The sequence below is a fragment of the Schistocerca gregaria genome, chromosome 2, assembly GCF_023897955.1.
Source record: "Schistocerca gregaria isolate iqSchGreg1 chromosome 2, iqSchGreg1.2, whole genome shotgun sequence".
Taxonomy (NCBI): domain Eukaryota; kingdom Metazoa; phylum Arthropoda; class Insecta; order Orthoptera; family Acrididae; genus Schistocerca; species Schistocerca gregaria.
The window spans coordinates 601,067,438-601,081,684 of NC_064921.1; the positions used below are offsets into that span (position 1 = coordinate 601,067,438).

The 14,247-nt window shown below is 42.6% G+C and overlaps 1 protein-coding gene across 1 annotated transcript in view; it reads left to right on the forward strand.

The window, feature by feature from the left end:
* The window catches only part of LOC126335892 (lysosomal acid glucosylceramidase-like), a 126,522-nt gene that overhangs the window by 32,046 nt on the left and 80,229 nt on the right, over positions 1-14,247 (forward strand). Inside the window, exon 2 of the mRNA XM_049999363.1 lies at positions 8,385-8,603. Within this exon, the coding sequence (XP_049855320.1) occupies positions 8,385-8,603 (219 nt within the window). The remainder of the gene's footprint in view (positions 1-8,384; positions 8,604-14,247) is intronic.

The window sequence follows — 14,247 nt, forward strand, 5'->3', positions numbered from 1 at the left end:
GCGACCATCATGATGCTGTAAGCAGAACCTGGATTCATCCGAGAAAGTGACGTTTTGCCATTCGTGCACCCAGGTTGGTCGTTGTGTACAACATCGCAGGCGCTCCTGTCTGTGATGCAGCGTCAAGGGCAACTCCAGCCATTGTCTCCGAGCTGATTGTCCATACTGCTGCAAACGTCATCTAACTGTTCGTGCAGATGGTTGTTGTCTTGCAAACGATAATGTTCCTTCTCTCTCAATGCTGCGTTCGGTCCATCAACGTGATCGTAATTTATGGAGATAAACTGATACAAAATGATTAACCTTCAAGTAATGAGGAGATGGAGATACTTAAGGATCATGTATCTAAATAAGCACACTTCATATATAACACACATTTTTTAATGCTACGTACCTTTTTATATTAAGTTACAACAGCTGGTGCGTATTAACAAAAGCTTTGCACATCACAGGCAGTATTTGAGATTAATGTCCTCTTGCTGATGCCTGCTCTTATTTAATTACATAAAACCATATGTTTTCTGATTGAGAAGACAATTAGCACATTTACAGACTATTTTGCACAAATGATAAAATACAGATTGCGGAACGCAGCAAGTCCGCGTCCGGCTTTCATGGAATAGAAACAGTAGAAGATGAAGCGCTCAAGGCCTTATGTGTCTTGAAAAAACAGAATTCTTTTTATGTCATTCATCGACACGTGTACACAGAGATTTACAGCCGCCGCGCGGGAGCGGCAAATATAAGGAATAATAGATTCTATCGTTGCTATGTGACGGTGCATTTCTTTTACATTACAATTGTTTGATAACTTCAGGCCATCAGAGATTGATTGAATCCGCATAACTTCCATGAAACACCATCACGATCAGAAGATTATAGAGTTTGGTGTGCAATGGCTGCGTGTCACATTATTGGTCCCATCTTCTGTCATCAGACGCTGACTTCGGCACATTACATTGCAAACCTTTTTAAACCACTTGTGGCAACATTAACGGAGAAGGAAAATACCTGTAGCTACTTCCAACAGGATGGAGCAACCGTCCATACAGCCGGTCTAACCTTGGAGCACATTTACACAATCTTCACGCCTGGCAGAGTTATTAGCAGAGCCCAGCCCGGTCGCGGCCCTAGCTGGCCAACCAGGTCACCTGATTTGTCAGTGTGCAAATACGTTGCGCGGGGAACCCTCAGATGTAAGGTGTATCGCAACAACCCTCATAGTCTTCCAGAATTGCAGCAGAACATTTCGGATGAGATTACAGCAAGTCCAACAGTCCAGCTTCGATTCACCTTCAGCAACTTTCTGACCAGGGCCCAAAAGAGCCATGAGATCAATGGCTGTCACTTTCAACATTTTCTATAGTCATGTTGTCCTGGCGGGAAGGAGCGCCTGGTCCCCGGCACGAATCCGACCGGCGGAGTTGTGTCGAGGACCGGTGAACCGGCCAGTCTGGGAATGGTTTTTAGGCGGTTTTCCATCTGCACCGGCGAATGCGGGCTGGTTGCCCTTATTCCGCCTCAGCTACACTATGTCAGCGATTGCTGCGCAAACAAGTTCTCGACTTACGCGTACACCACCATTACTCTACCAAGCAAACATAGGGGTTAGACTCGTCTGGTTCTTTGCACGCTCGAACTCTGTTCTCCAGGCCACTTTTATTTGCCCCATCCTGCACAATGTTAAAGTGGAAGTTAGATTGCTATAAAAAATGTGAACTTTCACCAAGTAGAATGCAAAAATGTTTGCAATGAAAACAGCTGGTGTTCTGCAAAATTCTCTTCCTTTTACTATATGTGTGTGTGAATTCCTAAGCGACCAAACTGCTAAGGTCATCGGTCCCTAGACTCACACACTACTTAAACTAACTTATGCTAAGAACAACACACACACCTATGCCCGAGGGAGGACTCTTCAGTCCGTGACATGGGGCCTTAGACCGCGCGGCCACTTCGCGCGGCGTTTATACTATTTGAAGTAGGTGACATCGACCAGGTCATCTGGAAAGAAAGACAGTGTCATTTAACTGAAAATTTTACCATACTCTTATTTTTGAACTGGCATTTACCGCCAGTTTCAGCGTTTTACAAGCGTCGTTGCTAAATGCAAGTAAATGAAGTAAGGCTACTCGATTTCTGATATCGATCAAAGTCTTGATGAAAATTTAGTTTCGATGTAATCAACAAGTATTTGGAGGTATCAGAGCTTAAAGTGAAACTAAGTAATTACCTGTTCCTGAGCAAATTCTTCCAAAAATGACCACAAAGCATTTAACGCTTCCTTCAAATACACGTGTAGCAGCAGTGGAATGAAGAAAATAACAGCAATAATTACAGTAATAAACGAATTATCTGGTAACTCCATGCTCTACAGTGGTATTTCTTGAATTAATCAATTTATTGAAATAATGAAAATCTCAAAATAGCTTCGAATTACAGCTATGATGGCTAGTCCCATTCGCATGAGATTAGCATAATTCCCGCGTCACAAGCTTGCTTATATTTCACCAGTTAATAGAGACTCGGATTTTCTCCACCGTGTCTAATTTGTACGCTAAGCGCATCTCTCATTATAAGACAAGCCGCAGGGTGATAAGTGTTGGTGAAGTGGTCTGGTACAGTGATCCTAGTATGATAGGTGCTAGGTATGGGTTCGATTCCCACTTCGGGCGTCCCTTTTTAATAGGTACGAACAGATCTACTTAAAGCCAAATGAAGGATGTCAGGTTGCCCAATACGTCACAATCCATGTTAAACATTTTATCCCCTAGATACCAACTGGGGCAGAGTCGGTTCATGTTGGGGCATAACACAGGGTGAATTCGTGGCAGACTAAAACTCTGTCAAGAGTAAGCTTTCTTAGATTAGAAATTTTGTTTTATTTAATGATCCAATGGTCATTTAAGGTCACAGGGCTTTTCTTCTGTTTGAACCTGAGACGTAAATTTTGGAGCTGGACTGTCATTCAGATTCGGATCTCCTCTTTCGCTGTGTTTCACCCACCATCTCGACCATTTCGTTTCCTTCAAGACTGCAAATTCCTCGAGGTCCCCACGAAAGGGATGTATCTGAGTCGAATCCTGGTCCAGTGCAAAAATACTCAAAATTTCGTTTCAAACCCTAACATATGCACACCGAACTACATGTGGATAATAATTTCATTTTTAATGTATTTTCATGCGTCACCAACAATTACGATGGGTGTCGTTATTTCTAGTCAAATGTACAACTGTTTTACTACTGGTGAGCAAACAACTGATACTCAATGTCTATTAGTGGACAGAAAACAACTGTACCCTCATTTCAGATTCAGACATCTCACTCCTGGTAAAAAATTAGATGTCTAATTTATGATTTTACTTAGTTAACTGATTACTTGCTAGGTACGAATCCACGTCTCAAAACCTTACTTCTTGGCTTGGTAATCGCTGTAAGGGGCGCCATGAGCTCAGCCACCCTTGTGTGAGCATTATTAGCTGAAATTTATTGCGGAATTCAATTAACTTTCCTCCTCTCTCACTCCCGTAACCTTTTCAGTTACAGACCGCAAGTCTAAATTTTATTCATTAGAATATCCAGCTTACAACGGCAGAAGAGAAAGATGACTTCCTTTCGGTTCTAGATGTTGTAGTCAGTGCGTGTTTACCTTAAGCCCATACATGTAGGCGTATATTTACAGGTTCTAGCTGCCACTACTTTCACAAATTATGGGAATCCTTCGTAACTGGTGTATCAGGCAGATGTTGCGTTTGATGGAGACAGCCTTGCAAAGGAGCTAGAACACCTACAGTTGGTGTTAAAAGATAATGAATATTATTCACATCAAATAAGGTCAATTTTGCTGTGAAGTAAATGTTACCATTTACAAAATAAAGAAGCCAATTACCTGTTCAGTCCCAGGGCATTACAGGCAACATTTCATCAAAATTAGGCAACATGTTAAAAAACCTTTGATTCAGCTAAAAAATACCTGTACTCTTCTTGGATCGGCAAAGGGTTATGAAAGTCGCGTAGAACACGATTACCATAGTCCCGTAAGTCAGCCATAACCGAATATTGTATCTCCAAACGATATTTTATGAATTATTCAGCCACGAAAACCTTGGCCACGACGAGATTAATCTGGGATTCAACTACTAAGGTATTTATGGAAGAAAGTTTGCAAAAAACCTTATTAACTGTGACTGTGGCTTTCTAACTGATAACGCTTGGGACCTATTAATTTCTCTGATATTTTCAGAAAAACATAACTTGACTGCTAGTCACATGTCCAGCGATAGCAAACTTTTTTATTTGGACAGAGAACGTGTATGGAATAAGGCCATTGCGTAGTTGCTGCGTGCAATAGACGGAGTAATTTTCGACAGAGGGTGAAATATTGGACTGTGTGCCGCCTTGCGTTGAAAACCTAAGTCCATGCCACCGAGCGAGGTGGCGCAGTGGTTAGCACACTGGACTCGCATTCGGGAGGACGACGATTCAAACCCACGCCCGGCCATCCCGATTTAGGTTTTCCGTGGTTTCCGTAAACACTCCAGGTAAATGCCGGGGTGGTTCCTTTGAAAGGGCAGTGCCGATTTCCTTCGCCATCCTTGACGCAATCCGAGCTTGTGCTCCGTCTCTAATGACTCAAAGTTAAATTCAGTCTTCGTTCCTTCCTTTTTATATGCATGCACCACCACGCTAATTATGGAGTGTGAAGGCAGTGAGTGGAGCAGCAATCTCCACTAACTGTTTCATGTTGTATGAAACATAAGAAAAAGAAACAGCCTTTGTAGTGAATATAAAACTGTACGCAAAATTATTATATTTTAACTTAAACTGCAACTTACAACTAATCCTGTCATCTAAGAGCCAGTATAATATTAATAAAAAATTAAGAAATAGCATTTCGTTTCGATTATTATTATTATTACCTTTCTTACGGCAGAGTAATTTCGTATCTACTCTTACGAAAAAATGTGTTGGTGCATGAGTTCGTAGCGTTTTCCATAAATTTAATAAACACAGCAGATACACAGACAGGGACTATAGTCGCCATTAATGTGTTCTACTTCACTATTTACAACAGTCCGCCAACGCCGGGGAAACTTTTCGACTCCGCGACTGTAGAAATCACGTGTAGAACTCGGCGATCCATGTTCGGAGCACATTTTCATCCGGAAAGGAAGTTCCGTGAAGGTTGAAAGATGAAAATCCTGGGGGCCAAGATTTGTTGAATAAGGTGGACGTGAAATGACTTCCCAACGCGACTCTTGTGTCTTGTTTTCTGTCAGTCCAGCAGAATGCGGGGGGCCTTGTCGTGGAGTAACATCGCTTCACGCAGACTTCCTGGTCGTTGTTCTAGGACTGCGTCTGCAGGACGTGCCGGTTGTTGACACCAAACGTCAGCAATGATGGTTAATGTCGTGGTTGGCAGGAGAGCCAACCCGTACAACTAAAGGAGGCCGAAATGCACGCGTTTCAGCTCACGCAGGCTGGCGTGAGGTCTGGAACATGGCAAGGGGATTAGACTTGAGAAAACGGACGTAGCTGGTGGAATACTTAACTTTAATCCCTTAATGACGAACGTCGCTCTTGACATTACATGATTTACAATATCAATAGAAACTGATCATGGTGCCTTGCTAGGTCGTAGAAAATAACGTAGCTGAAGGCTACTCGTCTCGGCAAATGAGAGTGTAATTTGTCAGTGAACCATCGCTAGCAAAGTCGGCTGTACAACTGGGGCTAGTGCTGGGAAGTCTCTCTAGACCTGCCGTGTGGCGGCGCTCGGTCTGCAATCACTGATAGTGGCGACACGCGGGTCCGATGTATACTACGGGACCGCGGACGATTTAAAGTCTACCACCTAGCAAGTGTGGTGTCTGCCGGTGACACCACAGTTAAACCTCGAAGAAGCAATTCGTAGTATACTACACTATTGATGCCCTCCAAATGCATACCATTATCTTTTGTCGATGCGCACAGGTCTATGTATGGCGAGTTGCTGCCTTGTTTGGGCTCAGGCATTGTTTTACTTTCCGTATGTTAGCATAATAACACCATTTGTCGTCACCACTAATCACACGGGGTGGAAATGATCGATTTTGTTCACGAGTCAATTGACGACGAGCAAGCACTGATTTTCATGATTTTGGCTTAGGCACGCGGAATTCATACACCCGATTTTCGAAACCATTGCATGTATATGTCGCACGATGGTGCAATGGTCACAGATCATCACATTTTCCACTTCTTGTACACAATGACGTGGATCATTGTGGATTAACGCGTTTCAGTGATCTTCATTAAACCCTGAAAATCTTTCTAAACGTAGAGAATCACTAAAGTCAAAATGATCCTCCTCAAAACGCGAAAACTATTTCCTTACCGTGCTCTCTTCAATGGCATTATCTCCATACACGGTGCAAATGTTTCTGTTTCCATCTGCTATTGTCATCCCGCTACTGAAATCAAACAGAAGAATAAGTCGGGAATATTCGATTTCTCCACTTGGCGTCAACAGCTTCACTCACTGTTGCCATATGAAAAAATGACAACATATATACTCAGATGTTAAAAATGAGATACAAATAAAACAGACAATCGATAAATACACCCATAACAACCGGAATCCCAACATGCAAAACAAAAGCCCTAAGTACCTATGCACCACGCTAAAGATACCATAACAAAAAGAATGGCTGGGAGTGATTAAAATTGAGTGTGCTCAGCATGTTTGTTACCATCTTACTCAAAGAGTACTCATACTCGCAACTGTATGATTTAATCTTAGTGGTATTAGAAACTAAATTATTCGCTTTATATTATGCTAATGTATTCTGTATTCTGCATTCGAGCCGCAGTTGGTTATTTGCACCTTCCAGGGATCTTCATTATGTGGAATGAGACAATTTTTTCGATTACTTCATTTTCTCATGGAAAAATATAATCATTTACATAATTATCCTAAGTTACTTTCTTTCCTCATTTCTCCTCATTAAAAAAAATAGTACAGATCACTTAAAATTCACAGCATTTCACACGCAGTGATTGGAATATCAGATTTTGCAGTGGTTTATACTCTACTACGTTTAACTCCCCCCCTCGCCCCTCCGAACCTCCGTTTAACTCCCCCCTTCCCCCCTCCCCATCTCTCTCTTTCTCTCTCTCTCTCTCTCTCTCTCTCTCTCTCTCTCTCTCTCTCTCCCTCTCTCTTTCTGTCTCGGCGGAGTAGTCGTGCGGTTTGAGGCGTCATATCACGGACTGCGTGGTCCTTCCCGCCACAGGTTCGAGTCCTCCTTCGGGCATGGGTGTTTGTGTTGTTCTTAGCATAACTTAGTTCTAGTTAAAGTAGTGTGTAAGTCCCTCAGCAGTTTGGTGCCTTAGGTATTCACACACATTTGAACATTTTTTTCTCTCTCAACACACAAACACACACACACACACACACACACACACACACACACACACACACACACACACATACAATACTCGTTCACATATAGGTTAATAGGTCTACTTCAGTTTGCTGTATACTTATTGTCATTACATTAAGACTCATTGTTCTGCAAGGGTCGCAATAATTAAATAGTTATAACATGTGGTAATGCATAGAAGATATTAAACTACCTGAGACAGGCCACTGATAAAGCGGAGGACGTAAAATACTCAGTCATAATGTTGTAATTAGCACCCCCAAAAACGCTATTTTATAATAATTATCTTCTTGGGGATGTCGGCCACGTATGTAGCTAAATAAGAGGCTGTTATGTAATTAATTTTTCTTTAGTTGCAGGCACATGTTTGCAGTCCTGGTACATTAAATACCCCACATCACAGTACCACAACACGCTGCTAGAGAAGCAAAAGATGAAGCAACCAACTGATAAACTGGGGGTGTGCTGTGACGCATTATTTTGACTCCTCTAGCAGCGCGCTATCATAGTGTAGTGCGGTGATTCCAATGGGGATTTGATAAAGCGCAGATTGTCTGTGCCATTTTGTTGTGGCTGCACTAGCAGTGTGTTACGACAATGTGGTGTGGGGGTTTCAATGTCTGCTACGACTTTATACAAATATCTGCTAACAAACCAAAGTTATTTATGAAACTCTGTTTTTTCGTGGCGCTGATTAAAAATTTATGACCAACCCTTTTACTTAATTGTGTATCATGTTTAATTATTGGAAAACTTTCTTTGCACATGGTTTCAATAGCCCGCAGTTTACAATATCTGAAGTAGCATGAAGTCAAAGAGACTATACCAAATACACACAGACATTACAGGTAATCACCACGTTGACTTTCAGTGGGTAAAGCCAACGGAAAGGGTCGAAACAATTTATTCCGCTTGTGCAGAGTAGCTCAGCCAGGTTGTGTGATTGTGTGTGGTGTGTTGCAGTGTGGTTTGCGTCCGGCGCCGGCACCAGAGTGGAAGGCGGCCAGCCGTGCGCCGTGCGCTGGTACAACTACTCGAGCTTCGTGTGCGTCTGCAACGCCACCTACTGCGACGCGCCGCCGCCGAGACCGGCGCTCAGCAATGGGGGAATCGCGCACTACACCTCCTCGCGCTGTGGACAGAGGTTGTCGCTGCGCTTGCGCAGTTTCAAGAATCCAGCAGGTGAGTGCTACGATGCTTTGTAAGCGTCTCTCACGCGCTGGGACGTTATAGTACAATAGCTACTGACAGTAATAGTGTGCGGTCAAAATAACTCGACCTGTGCTTGCACAGACAGAGTCGATGGAGAGAGCACATCTTAATAGTGGGTACGGCTACGCCCCCCTCGTAGCAGGGGAGGTAACGGTCTGACAGCCGAAGCCTACGCACAAGCACGTATCTCGCACAATTTTTAAGCTTCAGTTAGCGAGTCTGCAAGCGGTCGAATTAACAGATATGTCAGAATGGCCACTAATTTGACGAATACGGCCATTCAGAGTTAATAGATTTCCATTAGAGTGCCGTAAAATTGGAAATATGTGGTAAGATCTTCTGGGAGCAAACTGCTGAGGTCATCGGTCCATAAGCTTACATGCTACTTAATCTAACTTAAACTAACTTACGCTAAGGACAACACACACACCCATGCCCGAGGGAGGACTCGAACCTCCGACGGAAGAAACCGCGCGGACCGTGACAAGGCGCCCTAGACAGCGGGGCTGCCGTAAAATAAATATGAGTATAAATAATTGATAAACAAAGAAAAACAAATCCATCCATGTGCTTCCACGAGGAAATCTCTTGCAACAAAAAAGGGGTAAAAGCTGTAGCCCAGTGGACAATGTCACTTGTCCCTCTCCGCCCCTGCCCCTCTTAAATCTGACAGAGCGACGTGGCACAATGGTTAACACAATGGACTTGCATTCTGGAGGACGATGGTTCCAGTCTGCGTCGAGCCATCCAAATGTAGTTTCCCTGTGATTTCCGTAAATCGCTTTAGGCAAACACCAATAACATTGGAAGGGCTCGGCCGATGACTGGCCCTCTATCCTGGAAACAATCGGAGCTTGTGCTTCGTCTCTAATGACCTCGATGTAGACGGGACGTTAAACCCTAATCTTTCTTCGTTCCTTTCCCTTAAGTCAGGAGTACAGAGTTATCATTCACTGCAGCATTTTCTTACATTTATAGAAGTGGTTTCTCGTGAGTCTGCTGAACCTCGTCTATGAAATACCGGCCGAAGTGGCCGAGCGGTTCTAGGCGCTACATTCTGGAACCGCACGACCGCTACGGTCGCAGATTCGAATCCTGCCTCGGGCATGGATGTGTGTGATGTCCTTAGGTTAGTTAGGTTTAAGTAGGGGACTGATGACCTCAGCAGTTAAGTCCCATAGTGCTCAGATACACTTGAACTATTTCTCATCTATGAAATATAGTTCCTGAGGCACCACACGTCTCGGAGCTGACCAATACATTTGCATCAAAAATAAGTATTTCAGAATTTTGCATCCCTCTCTCTTCTGGATAAACTTCTGTGTATACTCATGCTCACTACTACACTGACAATCTAAAATAAAAGAAATACGTCATGAGGAAATAATGTCAGTCATCTGACAATCACCTCGTCAATATCAACTGAATATAAAAAAAATTCTTGCCTTCTTTTGCGTCTTTTCTGGAGTATTGATGCCTGGGGAAGTACTTCTACCTAAATTTTCATTCTTCTTCATTCTATTTATTATGCAGCTGGAAAAGCTAGCAGTCCCTGGAACCTTAACAAGTGCATTTTTAATAAGGTTTTTACTTATTCATTTGCCTCTTCTGCTTCTCCTCCTCCACCTTTCTCTTCTTTTACTTCTTCTTCTTCTTCTTCTTCTTCTTCTTCTGCACTTCATGGATTAGCCATTGAGTCAGTCCAATCTCTTCTAATTGTCTCTTCATCTGTTCTTATATCTTACAACATCTCTTCTCGCGACATTTTTAAGATAATGCTACTTTGGGAAGGCGTTTACTGTATGTACTCATTCTAGGTGGCGGAATTTCGTTATCTTTCAGATGACTCTGGTATTTTAGTTTCTGTCAGGCTGTTTTGTTTTTTGTTCAAAAATGGTTCAAATGGCTCTGAGCACTATGGGACTTAACATCTATGGTCATCAGTCCCCTAGAACTTAGAACTACTTAAACCTAACTAACCTAAGTAGATCACACAACACCCAGCCATCACGAGGCAGAGAAAATCCCTGACGCCGACGGGAATCGAACCTGGGAACCCGGGCGTGGGAAGCGGGAACGGTACCGCGCGACCACGAGATGCGGGCTTGATTTTTTGTGTGGGCTATTCTTGAGCAGCATTGTTTTCTTCTTAGAAATTTCATTTATACACTTTGTATTTTAGCAAATATTCTTTTTGTAGGTACCTAGCATTCTCTCCCATGAAGAAGTGTTTGTAGAGATGATTATATAAAAATTTTACTCTCATTTCTTGTCTGATTCTACATACATTTCCAGATCTAGCGAATATAGATCTTCATTACTGTCTAGGTAAATTTGAGGTGATAGATAACTGAAGAAGTAAATTTTGGACTGGACCAGATCTTTTCCCCAGAACACCATCACTTCAATCTTGTTTTTAGAAAAGTTAACACCACATGGTTTACAAAGGCAATTCAGGTGGGGCTCGTACGTCGTATTTTCTTTGTTACACTATTAAGACGCTTTCTGCATGGTCTAAAACACTTAACAACGTGTCGTTTGATATTCTAATACATTTTTGTATGTGTTGCCTTCAGTTTAGGATAATATCATTTATGTGTAGTATATTACAAAAAGTGTTTGACATTGGACATTTTTTTCATATTCCTTTGTTTATTGAAATTTCTCGTGTTCTTGTGTCATATGTGTTAATTATAATTTTTTAGTGTTTTGTAGGCTTTTATGACCATTACAAAGTTTCTGGAGTGTCCACTTCTTTCCATACAATCCAACTTTTGTTTCTGTTCACGTTGTCGGCTGCTGTGACCAAATCCTTAAATGCTATGTTTACTTGTATGCTATATTCTTGTCTTTTCTCTGTTACTTCTTGGAGAGTAAAAGAAAAATCTGTGATGGATCTTACTTACGTGAATCCTGTCTGTTCTTCACCAATGAGAGTTTCTGAAATGAAGTTGACTATTTTTTGTTATTGAATATAATTTTGCAAGATTAGTCTGTAGTCAAGTTTGGAATTGAAGGTGCCACTGGGCTATGGCTAAAGAGAAGCTATGCCTCTGATGTGAATTGGGTAATGCCTCTCGATATGGATATATCTCGCCACCAAATCAGATGTAAACTATGCACAAGGGAAACAATTGGGAAATTAATGACCCTGAAAAATTAGTCATAAGTGTGGTCCTTGACAAAATTAATACTCCAGAATGAGATTTTCACTCTGCAGCGGAGTGTGCGCTGATATGAAACTTCCTGACACACAGTATTAATCTGCCAGGAAGTTTCAAAATTAATACTACTCTAAGTAATTAAGGAGTTCATCTAACTAACGAAATTAAAGATGGATTCACTTTGAGCAACATTTATTGACATAAAATTAACAAGGAAAACCTAAACATGATTTGTACAGAATGTCAACTTCTATAAGCCAAAGGTAAGAGACAAGTTGGATCACAGAATTCGTACAATATTCAGTTACCGTAAATCAATATTGGCCGACAAAGTCTGTAGGAAGGGTAAGGGAAGCATATGGTACTAACTCGCGTTCCACCGGAAAGAATTAAACGTACGATTTGGAACTGGACTTGATTAGAGCATCCATCATGAAGGGGAAAAGGAAAATATATGCAGGAGCCCATATACTTAAGTCACAAGCGAATCAACGTGTATAACGTAATTTCCGACAAGATCCTCTCAAATTTAGAGCAACCATACCTTATACTACTCAGCACTATCAACCCACGATCTGTTTTGCCTCATGAGCCTATCATCATGTGGTTGTACGAGGCCGTGGACTGCACTCTGGGTAATTGTAGGGGATGAAGTCACAGCTGCTTTCGAAATATCTCAGAAGTCGTACGGTGAAGAAATGCTGTCAGCAGATTGATGGCGAGTGACGCTCCGCACAGACGAGTGGAATCCAAGAGCGACTCTCCTCAGTGCTCTACGAGGAGAAGCCGTCACAAACTGTCTATCCGCCAATCTGCAATGCTGTCATATGAGCTCCCAATGGGATGCTGGATAAAAACCTTGCCTTTCCTCTCCCGAAATGTTTGTTAATCCACCAGGTGGTTGCTGAATTCCATAAATTTAAACAAAATGACAATGTAGTGCACATGCGCACTCTCGAAAAATGTTGCTGCTATGACTAGCGCGAGTTAACTCAAGTTCCAATTTTCTGGAAAAAATGGCGCCCTAACTCCCAATCTGACCTTTTAAAAATGCACTGTCCGCTGCGCGACAGGGGGCGGTTCAACAACTCCCTGTCCTGGTGCCAGAAAGTCGTGGCTGCACATCCTCAAAAACGAGCTGAATGTTCCACAACTTTCACCCTCCCAGGTGCCTGGCTATGGTACCTGTTGACTCGGCCGTCCAGAGTCGGCTCTTTTATGACCATCATCCAGGCTGCGGCTAGCTGTTGCTACGGGGGCAACTTGGATGAGTAGACCGGACAGTAAAGAAACACACAGAACGCTGCAGTTTTCAGCGATCATTTTATTTCATGCTGCTGTGGATACATTTGCGGACCGTCTGCCAGATGCGGTCTAGATCGCCAAAATCCGACTCCCTACATCGTCACAGTGGTGCCTTGCTCAAGGAGAGTGCGGATGGCCACTGTATTTCGACTAAGTTCAAAAATGATGAAACCCTCTTCTCGACCAGCACCAAGGGTCGATAACAAGAAACCAATTTTTAACTACCGGCCCTGCCGAGCTCAGAATGTCTGAAAGGGCCTGTGCTTTATTAACTCAGATAGTGATCATTTTTTATTTGCAGATTGCTGTAAATCCTGATATAACAGTGAATTTAATCATTGTAACTTCTTGTCTACACAATATACCTAGGGATTTTTTGTAGAGCAACAAAACCATGTTCAAATGTGTGTGAAATCTTATGGTAATTAACTGCTAAGATCATCAGTCCCTAAGCTTACACACTACTTAACCTAAATTATCCTAACGACAAACACACACGCCCATGCCTGAGGAAGGACTCGAACCTCCGCCGGGATCAGTCGCACAGACGATGACTGAAGCGCCTTAGAGCGCTCGGCTAATCAAATGGTTCAAATGGCTCTGAGCACTAAGGGACTCAACTGCTGTGATCGTCAGTCCCCTAGAACTTAGAGCTACTTAAACCTAACTAACCTAAGAACATCACACACGTCCATGCCCGAGGCAGGATTCGAACCTGCAACCGTAGCAGTCGCACGGTTCCGGACTGCTCGCCTGGAACCGCAAGACCACCGCGGCCGGCTCTCGGCTAATCCCGCGCGGCTATGGAGCAACAGGAAACCATATTTCGATATAGATAAAACTGAGCCATCACCATCTAAAAATCTTGTACTACTCGTTAAGGGCGTGCGATTTTGAAAATATAGAAATTTTCAATGTGCGAGAGTCATTCATGGACTACTTCAACAGCCTCGCAGTAGCGGTAGTGCTGCAAAATAATCAGGTTACTAGTACCTATGAGAATGGCTATTTCTCGTTGTTTAAAGTTAAATGTAACTGCGGTGCACGTTACTATTATACCTCACAAATGGGGTGGAGATATTATTATTCTCTGTCTGAAATCTGAACAAATTCTCCGATTTACTTCCAAGCATCATCTTTATCGT